This window comes from Chiloscyllium punctatum, chromosome 20 (assembly GCF_047496795.1).
Source record: "Chiloscyllium punctatum isolate Juve2018m chromosome 20, sChiPun1.3, whole genome shotgun sequence".
NCBI lineage: Eukaryota > Metazoa > Chordata > Chondrichthyes > Orectolobiformes > Hemiscylliidae > Chiloscyllium > Chiloscyllium punctatum.
In genome coordinates this window covers 71,275,145-71,288,826 of record NC_092758.1, presented here as the reverse complement: position 1 = coordinate 71,288,826, position 13,682 = coordinate 71,275,145, and the positions used below count along the sequence as shown (strand labels likewise).

The window sequence follows — 13,682 nt, the reverse complement described above, 5'->3', positions numbered from 1 at the left end:
AAACAGAATGAAGGTTTCGAGTTCAGTGACCCTTCTTCAGCACTGGGAGCTGGAAAAGAGTGGCTTTTAGAGCTGATCTGATCTTGGCCTCAGTTTTACTTTCCTGCCTGTGTCTCCTAATTTCTGACTGCTCTCCAGTTCAAGAATCTATCTCAGCCATTAATAGACCACAACAACAACAGTAAATGCAGCCCCTGTTGACTCTGCAGTCTTCCTTACTAACAGCTGGAGGCTGGTGTCAAAATTGAGACAGCTGTCTCATGGACTGGTCAAGCAACAGCCTGATATCATCAAACTCACAAATCATACCTTACAATGTCCCAAACACCACCATTACTGTTCCTGGCTATATCCTGTCCCACAAGACTGATCCAGCGGAGGTAGCTGCTTACTGGTATTATAACCAGGTAGGAGTTGCCCAGGGAGTCGTCAACATTGACCCTACATTTCATGAAGTCTCTTGGCTTTAAGTTAAACATGGGAAAGAAAACCTCCTGATTACCACACATACTCTTCCCTCAACTAATGAATCAGTACTCCTCCAGTTTGAACAGGTAGCAATGTGCAAAATGGGTTGAGGGATTTCAACATTGACCTCAAGAGGTGCTCAGTGGCAGCATTACTGATTGAGCTGACCTGGTCCTAAAGGACATAGTACATATGTATTATGATGTCCTTATGTATGGTATGATTTGCCTGTGTACCTCGGTACATGTGACAATAATCAAATTAATTCAAATCAACAGCTGCTCAACTGGGTCTGTGGCAGGTGGTGAGAGAACCAACAAGAGGAAAAAACTTACTTGACCTCATGTTTACCATCTGCTGGTCACAGATATATCTGCCTATCACAGTATTGATAAAATGAACACCACACGTTCCTTGTGCAGTTGAAGTGCTGCCTTCACACTGAGAAAGCCTCCATCATGTTGTGTGGCACTATCACAGTGCTAAATGGGACAGACTTTGAACTGATTTAACAAGTTAGGATTAGGCCTTCATGAGGGACATCAACAGCCTGATATATTCCCCACTCAGCCAGTACCACCAAGCCAGGAGATCACCCCTGGTTCAATGGAGAGTGCAGAAGGGCATCCCAGGAGCAGCACCAGACATACCTGAAAATATGGTGTCAGCCTGTCCAAACAGGACTACAGCCAAACAGCTTAGACAGCAAGTGATAGACAGAGCTAAATGATTGCACAACCAAATGAATCAGATCTAAGCTCTCAGTCCTGCCTCAACCAGTTATCTTTGGTGATGGACAATTCACTAGAGGAGGAACTCCACACTTATTCCACATAAAAATCAAAAGAACTGGAGATGTCCTGAGGAAGACTCACCGGACATGAAACATTAACTTTGATGTCTCTTCACAGATGCTGCCAGCCCAACTTTTCATCCCCATCCTCATTGATAGAAAAGCCCAACACATCTATGCAAAAGATAAAGCTGAAGCATTTACAACAACCTTCAGCCAGAAGTGCCAAGTACATAATCCATCGCGGCTTCCTCCAGTGGTCTCCAGCAGTACAGAATTCAGTCTTGATACCAAGAAACTGTTGGAGGCACTGGATGTTGCAATGGTGATGAGCTCCGACACACTCCGGTAACAGTATCGAAGACTTGTGCTTCAGAACATGCCACACTCCAAGATATGCTGTTCCAGTATAGCCACAACACTGGCATCTACCCAACAATGTGGAAATTTGCCCAGATATGTCATGTGCATAAAAAGCAGGACAAAGCCAACACCATTAACTACTGCCCCATTGGTCAACTCTCAATCTTCAGTAAAGTGATGGAATTGCCATTAATAGCTTTCTTCACCACCCTGCTGACTTTCAAGGAGCTATGGACTTGAACCCCAAGATCCCTCTGTACATCAATGTGTACTTTCCCTAGCATTTGATCTCCCAAGCTGCAATAGCTCACACCTACCCAGATTAAAAACATCTACCATTTTTCTGCCCATATCTGCAATTTGACAACATTCTACACTATCCACAACTCCACTGAGCTTTGTATTGTCTGCAAACTTACTAACCCACCCACCTACATTTTCATCCAAGTCATTTATATATATATCACAAACAGCAGAGGTCCCTGTATGGATCACTGTGGAACACCACTAGTCACAGACCTTCAGCCAGAAAAACATCCTTCCATCACTACCCTCTGCCTTCTATGGGTAAGCTAATTCTGAACCCATGCGGCCAAGTTACCATGGATCCCATGCATCCTAATCTTCTGGATGAGCCTATCATGAGGGACCTTGTCGAAAGCCTTACTAAAATCCATGTAGACAACATCCATTGCTCTTCCCTCGTCAATCACCGTTATCACTGCCTCGAAAAATTCAGTCAAGTTAGTAAGCCCTGCCCTGCACAAAGCCATGCTCATGTTCCTTGAGTAGGCCATGTTTTTCCAAATAAGTGTAAATCCTATCCCTAAGAATTCTCTCCAATAACTTTCCAACCACTGATGTGAGACTCACCTGTCTATAGTTTCTCTTCTTCAACATTATTAACCACTGGCCAGTCCTCAGGGACTTGTCTAGTAGCTAATGAGGATAAAAATATCTTTGTCAATGCCCCAGCAATCTCTCTTGCCTCTCTCAATAACGTGGGGTAGATACCATTGGGCTCTGGGGACTTATCCACCTTAAAGCTCTCCAAGAGACCCAACATCACTTCTTTCTTGACCTCAATATGCCCGAGCACATTAGCATATTCCACACAAATCTCACTATCCTCCATATCCTTCTCCTGCATGAATACCAACACAAAGTACTCATTTAAGATCTCGTCAACATCCTCTGCCTCCAAGCCTGAGTTCCGTCCTTTATCCTTGAGTAGTCCTGCCTTCTTCCCAGTTATCCTCTTGTTTTAATGTATGTGTAGAATACCTTGGGATTCTCTTTAACCCTGCCTCACTGCACTCAGAGACCCAGGTTGGATTCCAGCCTCGGGCGACTGTCTGTGTGGAGTTTGCACATTCTCCCTGCGTCTACGTGGGTCCCCTCCGGGTGCTCTGGTATTTTCCCACAATCAAAAGATGTGCAGGTTAGGTGAATTGGCCATGCTAAATTGCCTGTAGTGTTCAGGGATGTAAAGATTAGGGGGATCAGCCATGGGAAAATGCAGGGTTACGGGATAGGGTAGGGGAATTGGTCTGGAGGAAATGCACCTCAGCGGGTCAGTGTGTACTTGTTGGGCCAAATGGTCTGCTTCAGCACTGTAGGGGTTCTATGATTCTATAGGAAGATGGTTGTGGTTGTTGGAGGTCAGTCATCTCAGTTCCAGACATCTCTGTAGGAGCTCCTCAGGGTAGTGTCTTTGGCCCAGCCATCTTTAGCTGCTTCATCAATGACCCTCCCTTCATCATAAAGCATGGATTGGGGATGTTTGCTGATGTTTACACAATGTTCAGCACCATTTGCGTTTCTTCAAATTCTGAGACAGTCCATGTCCAAATGCAGCAAGACAATATTCAGGCTTAGCTGACACATAGCATGTAACATTCACACCACACAAGTATCAAGTAATGACCATCTGCAACAAGATTGACTTTAACTCTTTCCCCTTGACATGCTATTGAATCCTGACAATCTTAGGCTGGAGGTGAGTTTCACTCACTGGAATTCTGTTCCTACTCTACTCTTTTAAATTGGATTTCTGTCCCTCTCAGCACTGTTGGTGATTTAAAGGGGCTTGACAGAGGCAACACAGAGGATGTTTACTCCAGGCTGTGGAATCTTGAACAGGGATACGCTTTCAGGATAATGGGATGATTATTCCAGACTTAGATAAGGAGAAGTCTCTTCATTTGAAAGAGACTGGGAATCCTTGTAATTCTCTGCCCGAGAAGGTTTGAGTCATTTTGGGATTGAACCCCAAGTTCAGGTCTTGTCATATCGAATGGGAGAGCAGCCTTGACAGGCCGAATGGTCTTGTCTTGTTCCTATTTTATGTGCTTCTGTGTCTACTACAAAGTGGTTAAAAGGAGAACTCAGATTTTTAACGGTGATTAGGGCTGGGCATCAAATGTTGGTCTAACTAGCGATGCTGCTGATAGCTCCTGGGAATGATTGGAGCTTCCTTGTGGTTCATGCTTGGAGCCCCTGCCACCCGAGATGGACTTTCCAGTGAAACCAATTGTTATCTTGCTCGGAGTTCGAGATTCAGGGGAAGCGTCTCTCTGTTAAACTGCTGGCTCCCACAACAAGTTGACTGAATGAGGTCAAGGAAACAAACTCTGTCCTCTCACATTCGAAGAGTGGTCATTTGTAACTGACAGCTGCCTCTTGAGTGTTGCCCTACTTCCGTCAGCTGCAGCTATAATTACAGCGTTCTCAAAATGAGGAGTCACCTCTGCCTGTGGAGACACACCAGTTCTCAGCTCCGTTCTGGAAGAGGAAACACTGCGACATTTGCGTTCAACATTACCCAGTCCCAATCACTTGCTGGTGAGCAGCTGGTTCCTTCTGGGTGTGCCCTTCTGTCTTCACTTGGTCTCTTCAGCTTTCACTATGTATGGGCTGCTGTGCGAAAGTCTTCATGACTTCATCAAAGAATCATATGGGGATGATGTGTGGAAGCTCGTCCGGGAACGAGCTGATGTGAGGCTGCACTCCTTTGTAACTCATGAGGTAAACCATCAGTGTCTGTATCTGGCTGCAAGTTTTTAGTGACGTCAGTCCTGCTCCTAGAGCCCATGATTTCTAGCTGTTTCTCTTTTATTACATAGAAATCTATTTTATTTTTGACCGACAGGCACTGTTTCCACCTGTCTGGTTTTCCTGCATATCTCTTTGTAACATTTTGCCATCTTCTGCAGCATTCACATCATTGGGTAAGACCGTGTGATACGCACAGTCTAATCCTTCATCCAGGCTCACTCGATTACTCCCTGCGGATGGGGATGGGGGTGATTGTCCTATTTCTGCAACAAAGTAAATTGAGTCAATATTCTCTGATGATTAGAAGAATGGCAACCCTAACATCCTAAAGATTCTGAAGGTGCTGGATTCTAAGAGATTGTTTTGCCCTGGCTGTGTATCTAATATACAGAGGGACCCTCTCAGGATAAGAGACAAATGATTTCAGACTGAGATGCAGAGAAATATTTTCACAAAGAGGGTAGTGAATCTTTGAAAGTCTGTACCACAGAGGGCTGTGGATGCTCAGTCTTTGAGTATATTTAAAAATCACACAACACCAGATTATAGTCCAACAGGCTTATTTGGAAGTACTAGCTTTCATAGCATTGCTCCTTGTCAGGTAGGTTACTGGATTAATATGGATTTCACCAGTTTCCTCATTTCACCTCTCCCCACATTATCCCAGTACCAAACCTCCAACTTGGCACCACCCTCTTGTCCTGTCCAGCATCTTCTGTGGGTTTCCTCTGGGTGCTCCAGTTTCCTCTCACAGTCCAAAGATGTGCAGGTTAGGTGAATTGGCCATTCTGTATTGCCCATAGTGTTAGGTGCATTAGTCAGAGGGAAATGGGTCTGGTTGGGTTACTCTTTGGAGCGTCAGTGCAGACTGATTGGGCCGAAGGGCCTATTTCCACACTGTAGGGAATCTAATCTTTCCCATCTATCCGCTGCACCCTCCTCTCCGACCTATCACCTTCTCCACCACCTTCATCTACCTATTGTATTCCCAGCTACCTTCCCCAGAGCACTCCCCCATTTATCTCTCAGTCCCCGGCCCTCAAGTCTCATTCCTCATGAAGGGCTTATGCCCGAAAGGGCGTATGCCCGAAATGTCGATTCTCCTGCTCCTTGGATGCTGCCTGACTTGTTGTGCTTTTCCAGCACCACACTCTCGACTCTGATCTCCAACATCTGCAGTCCTTACTTTCTCCTAGGTATATGGATTTAGGCCACATATACCAATCCAATGATTGCATTGGATGGTGGAACAGGCTAAAGGGCTGAAGGACCTGCTCTTATTCCTTTCCTTTCTATGAATAAAGCTGTTTACAGATGACCAACCTCATTTACCACACATTTATCCATTGTCAATCATTCTTTGTGAACTTTTATGCTTTAATGGGAAACTCAATAAAACGGAGAGGGAGAAAAGGAGAGAAGGATATTCTGATGCATGTAGATGAGGTAGGCTGGGGCAAGGTCCGTGTGCTGGGAACACGACATATACCAGCCTTCAGATTGTCAGAGTTGGGGTGTCCATTTGGAGATGCGCTCAAGGACCCTGCATTGATTGTGAGTTAAATACAAATGTGGAAATAGTCCACAAAGGTGAAACTTCTGACAGGCTGATTCCCTGCTACTCGGCTCAATGCAGGAATATTTCCAAAAGATATACAAGGCTTATCTGGATTATTCCCCAGAAAATATTTGTCAGTTTAACTATCTGGTCAAACTCAGTATTTTGCTGCAGTAAATTAACCATGCACTACAACGAACATCACTTACTTACCCCCAACCCAGCTGACTGCTGTCTGACAACCTAAATACTGTCATGGACAGACATGACTCCCAACCCCTAACCATCCACCCTACGTCCAACCAAACTGACTGTCCCTTTGATCATCTGATCATCGCATATCTCGGGCTGTAGACAGCGCTATAAAACTAGATGGGGAGGGGGAGGGAGGGTAGGTTATAGGGGAAATCAGAAAACCCGAATTAAAGGAGAGGTAAGAATGTAGAACACAGGAGAGGTTATCAAAATCTCCAGCACAGACAAAAAGAGTTGGAAAGGGTTAGCAACCAAACTTCAAGTGTACGAATGACAATAAGAAGAGAGACAGTTAATACAGGACTGAAGGTATTGTATCTGAACGCACGTGGTATAAGGAATAAGGTAAATGAGCTTGTGGTGCAGATAAAAATTGGCAGGTATGATGTGGTGGGCATCATGGAGACGTGTTCTGCAAGGGCATCAGGATTAGGAGCTGAATATCCAAGGATATGCATCCTTGGAGGTGGCACAGTGGACAGCACTGCTGCCTCACAGCGCCAGGGTCCCATGTTCGATACTGGCCTCGGGCAACTGTCTGTGTGGAGTTTGCACATTCTCCCCGTGCCCGTGTCTGTGTGGGTTTCCTCCGAGTGCTCCAGTTTCCTTCCACAGTTCAAAGAAATGCGGGTCACGTGAAGTGGCCGTACTATATTGCCCATAGTGTTAGTTACATCAGTCAGAGGGGAGTGGGTCTGGGTGGGTTACTCTTCGGAGGGTCGGTGTGGACTTGTTGGGCCAAAGGGTCTGTTTCCACACTGTAGGTAATCTAATCTAGTCTATTGAAAAGATAGGCAGGTGGGCAAAGGTGGTAGGTTTGACTTATTAATAAGGAATGAAATTAAATCAATAGTAAGAAATGAAGTAGGGTCAGATGGTGTAGAATCTGTGTGGGTAGAATTGAGGAACCGCAAAGATAAAACAAACCAGGCCTCCAAACAGTTGTCAGGAGCTGGGGTGCAAGATACACCAGGAGATAGAAAAGATGTGAAGGAAAGGCAAAGCGACAGTAATCATAGGGATTTCAATATGCAGGTGAACTGGGAAAATCAGGTTAGTAGTGGTTCACAAGAAAATGAATTTGTGGAATGTCTACAAGATGGCTGTTTGGAGCAGCTTGTGATGGAGCCCACTAGGGAACAGGCAATTCTGGATTTAGTTTTGTGCAATGAGACGGACTTGATAAGGGAGCTTAAGGTGAAGGAATCCTGAGGAGGCAGTGATCATAATATGATTGAATTTACTCTGCAATTTGAGAGGGAGAAAATTGAATCAGAGATAACGGTATGACAGCTGAATAAAGGCAAATACAGAGGCATGAGGGAGTAGCTGGGTAGAATTGACTGGGAGAGGAGCCCAGCAGGAAAGACCATGGAACAGCAATGACAGGAATCTCTGGGAGTAATTCAGGAGACACAGCAGAGATTCATCCTGAGGTAAAAGAATCATGGTACAGGGAGGATGAGGCAACCATTGCTGACTGGGGAAGTCAGGGATAGCATAAAAGGAAAAGAGGAAGCATATAATGTGGCAAAGGGCAGTGGGAAACCAGAGGATTGGGAAGCTTACAAAGACCAGCAGAGAGCAACAAAAAAAGAAATGAGGAGGCAGTGGATTAACCAGCCAATAATATAAAGGAAGAGTGTAAGAGTTTCTTTAGGTATATAAAGAGCAAAAGAGAGGCAACAGTGGACATTGGGCCGTTGGAAAATGATGCTGAAGAGATAGTGGAAAACAAGGAAATGGCTGAGGAACTGAATAATTACTTTGCGCCACAGTGGAAGACGTGAGTAATATTCCAAAAATTCAAGAGAATGAGGGGGCAGAGCTGAGTATGGTAGCCATGACCAAGAATAAGGTGGTGGAAAAACGAAAGGCTTGAAGATGGAGAAACCAAATGGATTGCACCCCAGAGTTCTAAGAGAGATAGCTGAAGACAAAGTGGAGGTGTGACTGGTGATCTTTCAGGAATTGCTAGACTTAGGGAGGATCCCAGAGGACTGGAAAATTGCTAACATTACACCCCAGTTTAAAAAGGGAGTAGGGCAAAAGACGGAAATTTACAGACTGATTAGCCGAACCTTGGTCATGTGTAAGATCCTGGAATCCATTGTGAAGGATGCGATTTCTGAATACTGAGAAGTGTATGGTAAAATAAGGCAAAGTCAGCATGGTTTCACCAAGGGGAGTTCAGGCCTGACAAATTTGCTAGAATTCTTTGAGGAAGTAACAAGCAGGTTAGATCAAGGAGAGCCAATGGATGTTATCTACCAGGATTTCAAGAAGGCCTTTGACAAGGTGCCACACAGAAGGCTACTGAATAAGATAAGGGCTCATGGTGTTAGAGGCAAGGTGCTAGCATGGATAGAAGCTTGGTTGTCTGGCAGGTAGCAGAGAGTGAGAATAAAAGGGATTCTCAGAATGGCAGCCGGTGTCAAGTTGTGTTCTGCAAGGCTCAGTGTCTGGACCACAACCTTTCACTTTATACATTAACGATCTAGTTAAGGAACTGAGGGTATTCTGGCCAAGTTTGCAGATGCTACAAAGATTGGTAGAGGGACAGGTAGCATTGAGGAGGCAGGGAGGCTGCAGAAGGATTGAGGTAAAAACAATGACTGCAGATGCTGGAAACCAGATTCTGGATTAGTGGTGCTGGAAGAGCACAGCAGTTCAGGCAGCATCCGAGGAGCAGTAAAATCGACGTTTTGGGCAAAAGCCCTTCATCAGGAATACAGGCAGAGAGCCTGAAGGGTGGAGAGATAAGTGAGAGGATGGTGGGGGTGGGGAGAAAGTAGCATAGAGTACAATAGATCAAGGGGGGGAGGGTGGAGTGGATAGGTGGAAAAGAAGATAGACAGGTTGGACAAGTCATGGGGACAGTGCTGAGCTGGAAGTTTGGACCTGGGAGCTGCAGTGGGAGAGGGACTCCCTGAATTCTTGTAGAGGGAGGAGGAAAACTTCTTCAAGACAGGCATCCTTGCAAGAGGATTCACAGTAGGGTTAAAATCAACGAGGTAAAAATTCTTGTAGAGGGAGGAGGAAAACATTGACTAGGACCCGAGGACACAGCCTTAGAGTCAAGGGAAACCCTTTTAGAGTGGAGATAAGGAGAAACGTCTTCAGCCAGATAGTGGGGAACCTATAGAATTCATTGCCACAGAAGGCTGTGGAGGCCAGGTTATTGAGTATATTTACAACTTAATGGTCAATGGGATCAAAGGTTACAAGGAGAAAGCAGGAGAATGGGGTTGAGAAACTTATCAGCCATGATTGAATGGCAGACCAGACTGGATGGGCTGAATGGCCTAATTTCTGCTCCTGTGTCTTATGGTCTTATCAGTCGTGACCCAGTTAACCTTCCAATGCAACCCAACCAGTACCCCATGCCACCAATCTGACCCAACTATCCTGGACATTGGTGACCTGACCCATCAATGCCACAACCATTGTCCACCAAGACCAGATTATTTCTCCCTCAAAATCATCTTACCGCTGAAACCACCCCCAATGACTCCCAAACCAACTACTCACATCACACCAATTCACATCACCTAACTCATTCCTACCCATTCTCTTTCATTTGCCTGCACACTCATTCACTCACTCAGTGGCTTCCTCACTTAGTTATCCATTCACACACGCACTCACTCAGTCGCTCACCCATCTACTCATTCGCCTTCTTATTGACTCATTCTCATTCACTCACACACATACTCCCACCCACTCCCTCTTACCCACCCGCTCAATAACACACTCACTTACACACTCATTCATCCTCTCATCCACGCCCTCACCCTCTTGCACAGGCATTCAACTTCTTACACACTCTTAGCGACTCACCCGTTCACTCACCCACTCTCACCCCAACACTAATCCCTCACTCATCCACTCACCCTCTCACCCTCTTACACACACACACCTCTCGCTCATCCATCCACCCTATCACCCTCTTACACACACACTCACCCCTCACTCAATCACCCACCCTCTCACCCTCACACACACAGTCACCCCTCACTCATCCACCCACCCTCTCACCCTCTTACACAAACACTCACCCCTCGCTCATCCACCCACCCTCTCACCCTCTTACACAAACACTCACCCCTCGCTCATCCACCCACCCTCTCACCCTCTTACACACACACACTTACCCCTCGCTAATCCACCCACCCTCTCACCCTCTTACACAAACACTCACCCCTCGCTCATCCACCCACCTGCTCACCCTCTTACACACACCCTCTCACCCTCTTACACACACACACACACACACACTTACCCCTCGCTAATCCACCCACCCTCTCACCCTCTTACTCACACACACTCACCCCTTGCTCATCCACCCACTCTCTCACCTCTCACACACATTCTCACCCCTCAGTCATCCACCCACACACTCACTCAGCCACTCATTCATAAATACCCAACCACTCTCACACACACACCCTCCATTCATTCACCCTCCCATCTGCTCAACCACCCATTCACCTATGTCTCCAGCCATCACCTTACTCAGTCATTTACCCACTCACTCAACCAGTCACTCACTCACACACTCATTCTCACACTCACAGTCATCCACTTACGCATCCACTCACTCACCCTATCGCTCACTCAGCCACATACTTACTCAGCCACTCTGTCACTGACATAAGCTTATCTACTCAGCCACATACTTACTCACCAACTCACTCAACCTTTCACTCACTTTCTTATTCACTCACTTGCTCACTCATTCACTCTGTCACTCATTTATTTCCTACTCATTTAATCACTGACTCAACCAAACTCTCTCTGTCACTCCCCCTTTCAATCACTCACCCACTCTCTCATTTGTGACAATGCTGCTCCTTTATCAAGGTTATGTTCTCTCTAGTTTGTTTTCAGAGAGGTCATAAAAGACATAGACTCCGAAAAGTATAAGTTGAAGGGTTTTGGGCCATTTTGATTATAGCTAACATATGCTGCCTCAGGCAGAAGGCTGTTAAGTTAAAAAAAACTTGTACAATGAAAGGGAAGTGGCCAGTTCTCCCAGCTCAGCTTTTCTCTGGTTTGATTTGGTTTTGGCAGTCTAGCTATTCACTGAAAGTACTCACGCAGTTCTGAGGCTGCTGGTCCAAGAAACAGTTACATGGAAGAGGGTATTCCATGCTACCGTCTCTCTCTCTCTCTCTCTCCCCCCTGTAAGACCATGTGTTTGATTTTACCTTTTGTGTCACAGGGTGGTTATGAGGATTGTTGCGAGTGCTTGGAACAGCATTATTAAGTTAGGATAGTCTGCTGGGGTTTCAGATAGGTTAAACTATTCAGTGTTCTGTTCTCTTTTGTTTGTGTTTCATTCAGTAATCTTGTCAATAAATTCTGTTTTGTTTAAAACTAAGGCATCTCTACTGGAATATCCACTGTACACCTACTTAAAACAACTAGCAAAGTTAGGGTCTGGGCTACTTACTTGAAATATTTTGAGGGTGTTTGGCCTGGTCCATAGCAACTCTCACCCAGCCCCCCTCTCACCCATTCACCCCCTGTGAATATATACCAAATACAGCTGCTGCTGTGATGGCAGTAAAAGGAGATGTGAGGGTGATATATAATGTATCATTATTTGTTTAGGAATTGGTTCTAATGTAGAGCTAAATGGCCTTTTGCTTTCATTTTTATGAAGATCTGATTTTTTTTAAGCAAAGGTCAGAAAGTAATTTTGATTAGCGAACTGAGGATTGCCTTTCTGGGAAATCAGATGGCACCGGCTAAAGGAGTTAACAAGCCACAGGACGACATAATTACTACTTCACATTGTCATGAATTTAGAAGCAAAGTTTGGGGGCCCACTTGTGGTTCAATGGTAGTGATCCTAACCCCCCCCACCCAGACCAAAAGGGCCAAGTTTCAAGTCCCACCTCCTCCAGAGACATGTAATAACATCCCTGAACAGGTTGATTAGGAAAAGGAATTTAGTAAATTTAAAACAAAAGGTCATTTACAGCAGAAGAGCAGCACTATTTAAACATTAGGGGTTGTCATTTCAGGATAAGGATAATTCTTTTTTCACTCAGAGGTTTGTGTGACTTTGGAACTGCTCTGTACCTATCCTGCCACCTTTTGGACAACATACACAGGTAGACTGCTCCTTTACACCTTTTAGAGTTATCCTTCTTTATTCCTCTGACCAAAGTGTATCAAATTGGATAAACATATAGATGAGAATGGAATAGTGTAGGATAGATGGGCTTCAGATCGGTTCCCAGGTTGGCGCAACATCGAGGGCTAAAGGGCCTGTACTATGCTGGAATGTTCTATGTTCTAACCCACATCAAACCTCTAAGTAGATATGTGTAGAAGGTATTATCATAATTTCTGGAATGTAGATTTCTCTTTATATTTGTGTTTGCGAAGTTTCCAGGCCAGTTGAGTTTGGGCCAGAAATCCTTAGGATATTAGGATTGAAAATGTTTCCGCCATCAGAATTGTGAAGGATACTTGACATCAGATTCAGGAACAAATTGTAACACCAAATTTAAAGAAAGACATTGGAAGGAGTGACTTCAATAGAAACGTTAAGGAAATGAGATGGAGTATAATTTCTCTGGACCTAAGTCATATACAATGAAAATCATTAGAAAAAAAAGTGAAGCTTTATTTAATGAGTATAAGTGGCAAATGAAAGTGGTTATGACCCAGCTGATGGTACTACTGGGCAAGATGTTTGTTAGCTGGATGGTTGGCTTCTGATACAGAGAGTACAAGTACTGCAGGTTCAGCTTTTACCCATGTAACGTATATAGAGTCATACAGCATGGTCCAATTCCTCCATGCTGACCACACATCCCAATCTGACCTAGTCCCAATTCCCAGCATTTGGTCCATATCCTTCTAAATCCTTCCTGTTCATATACCCATCCAGATGCTTCTTTAATGTTGTCATTGTACCCGTTGACACTACTTCCTGTGGCACCCACCACCCTCTGCATAAAAAGGTTACCATTCAGGTCATTTATATAACTTTACTCTCTCATCTCAAAGGCCCAACAACGTCTCTTCTTCCTCAGGCAGCTGAGGAAATTTGGCATGATGGAGAATGCACTTGCCAACTTTTATAGGTGCGCCATCGAGAGCACTCTGTCTGGATGTATCACTTCCTGGTGTGGCAACTGTACCATTCAAGATCAGAGACGGTTACACAGA

At 44.9% G+C, this 13,682-nt stretch overlaps 1 protein-coding gene across 1 annotated transcript in view; it reads left to right on the top strand.

The window, feature by feature from the left end:
- The first annotated feature begins 4,398 nt into the window (after positions 1-4,398).
- The window catches only part of LOC140492187 (soluble guanylate cyclase 88E-like), a 275,822-nt gene continuing 266,538 nt past the window's right edge, over positions 4,399-13,682 (top strand). Inside the window, exon 1 of the mRNA XM_072591046.1 lies at positions 4,399-4,651. Within this exon, the coding sequence (XP_072447147.1) occupies positions 4,532-4,651 (120 nt within the window). The 5' untranslated portion in view covers positions 4,399-4,531. The remainder of the gene's footprint in view (positions 4,652-13,682) is intronic.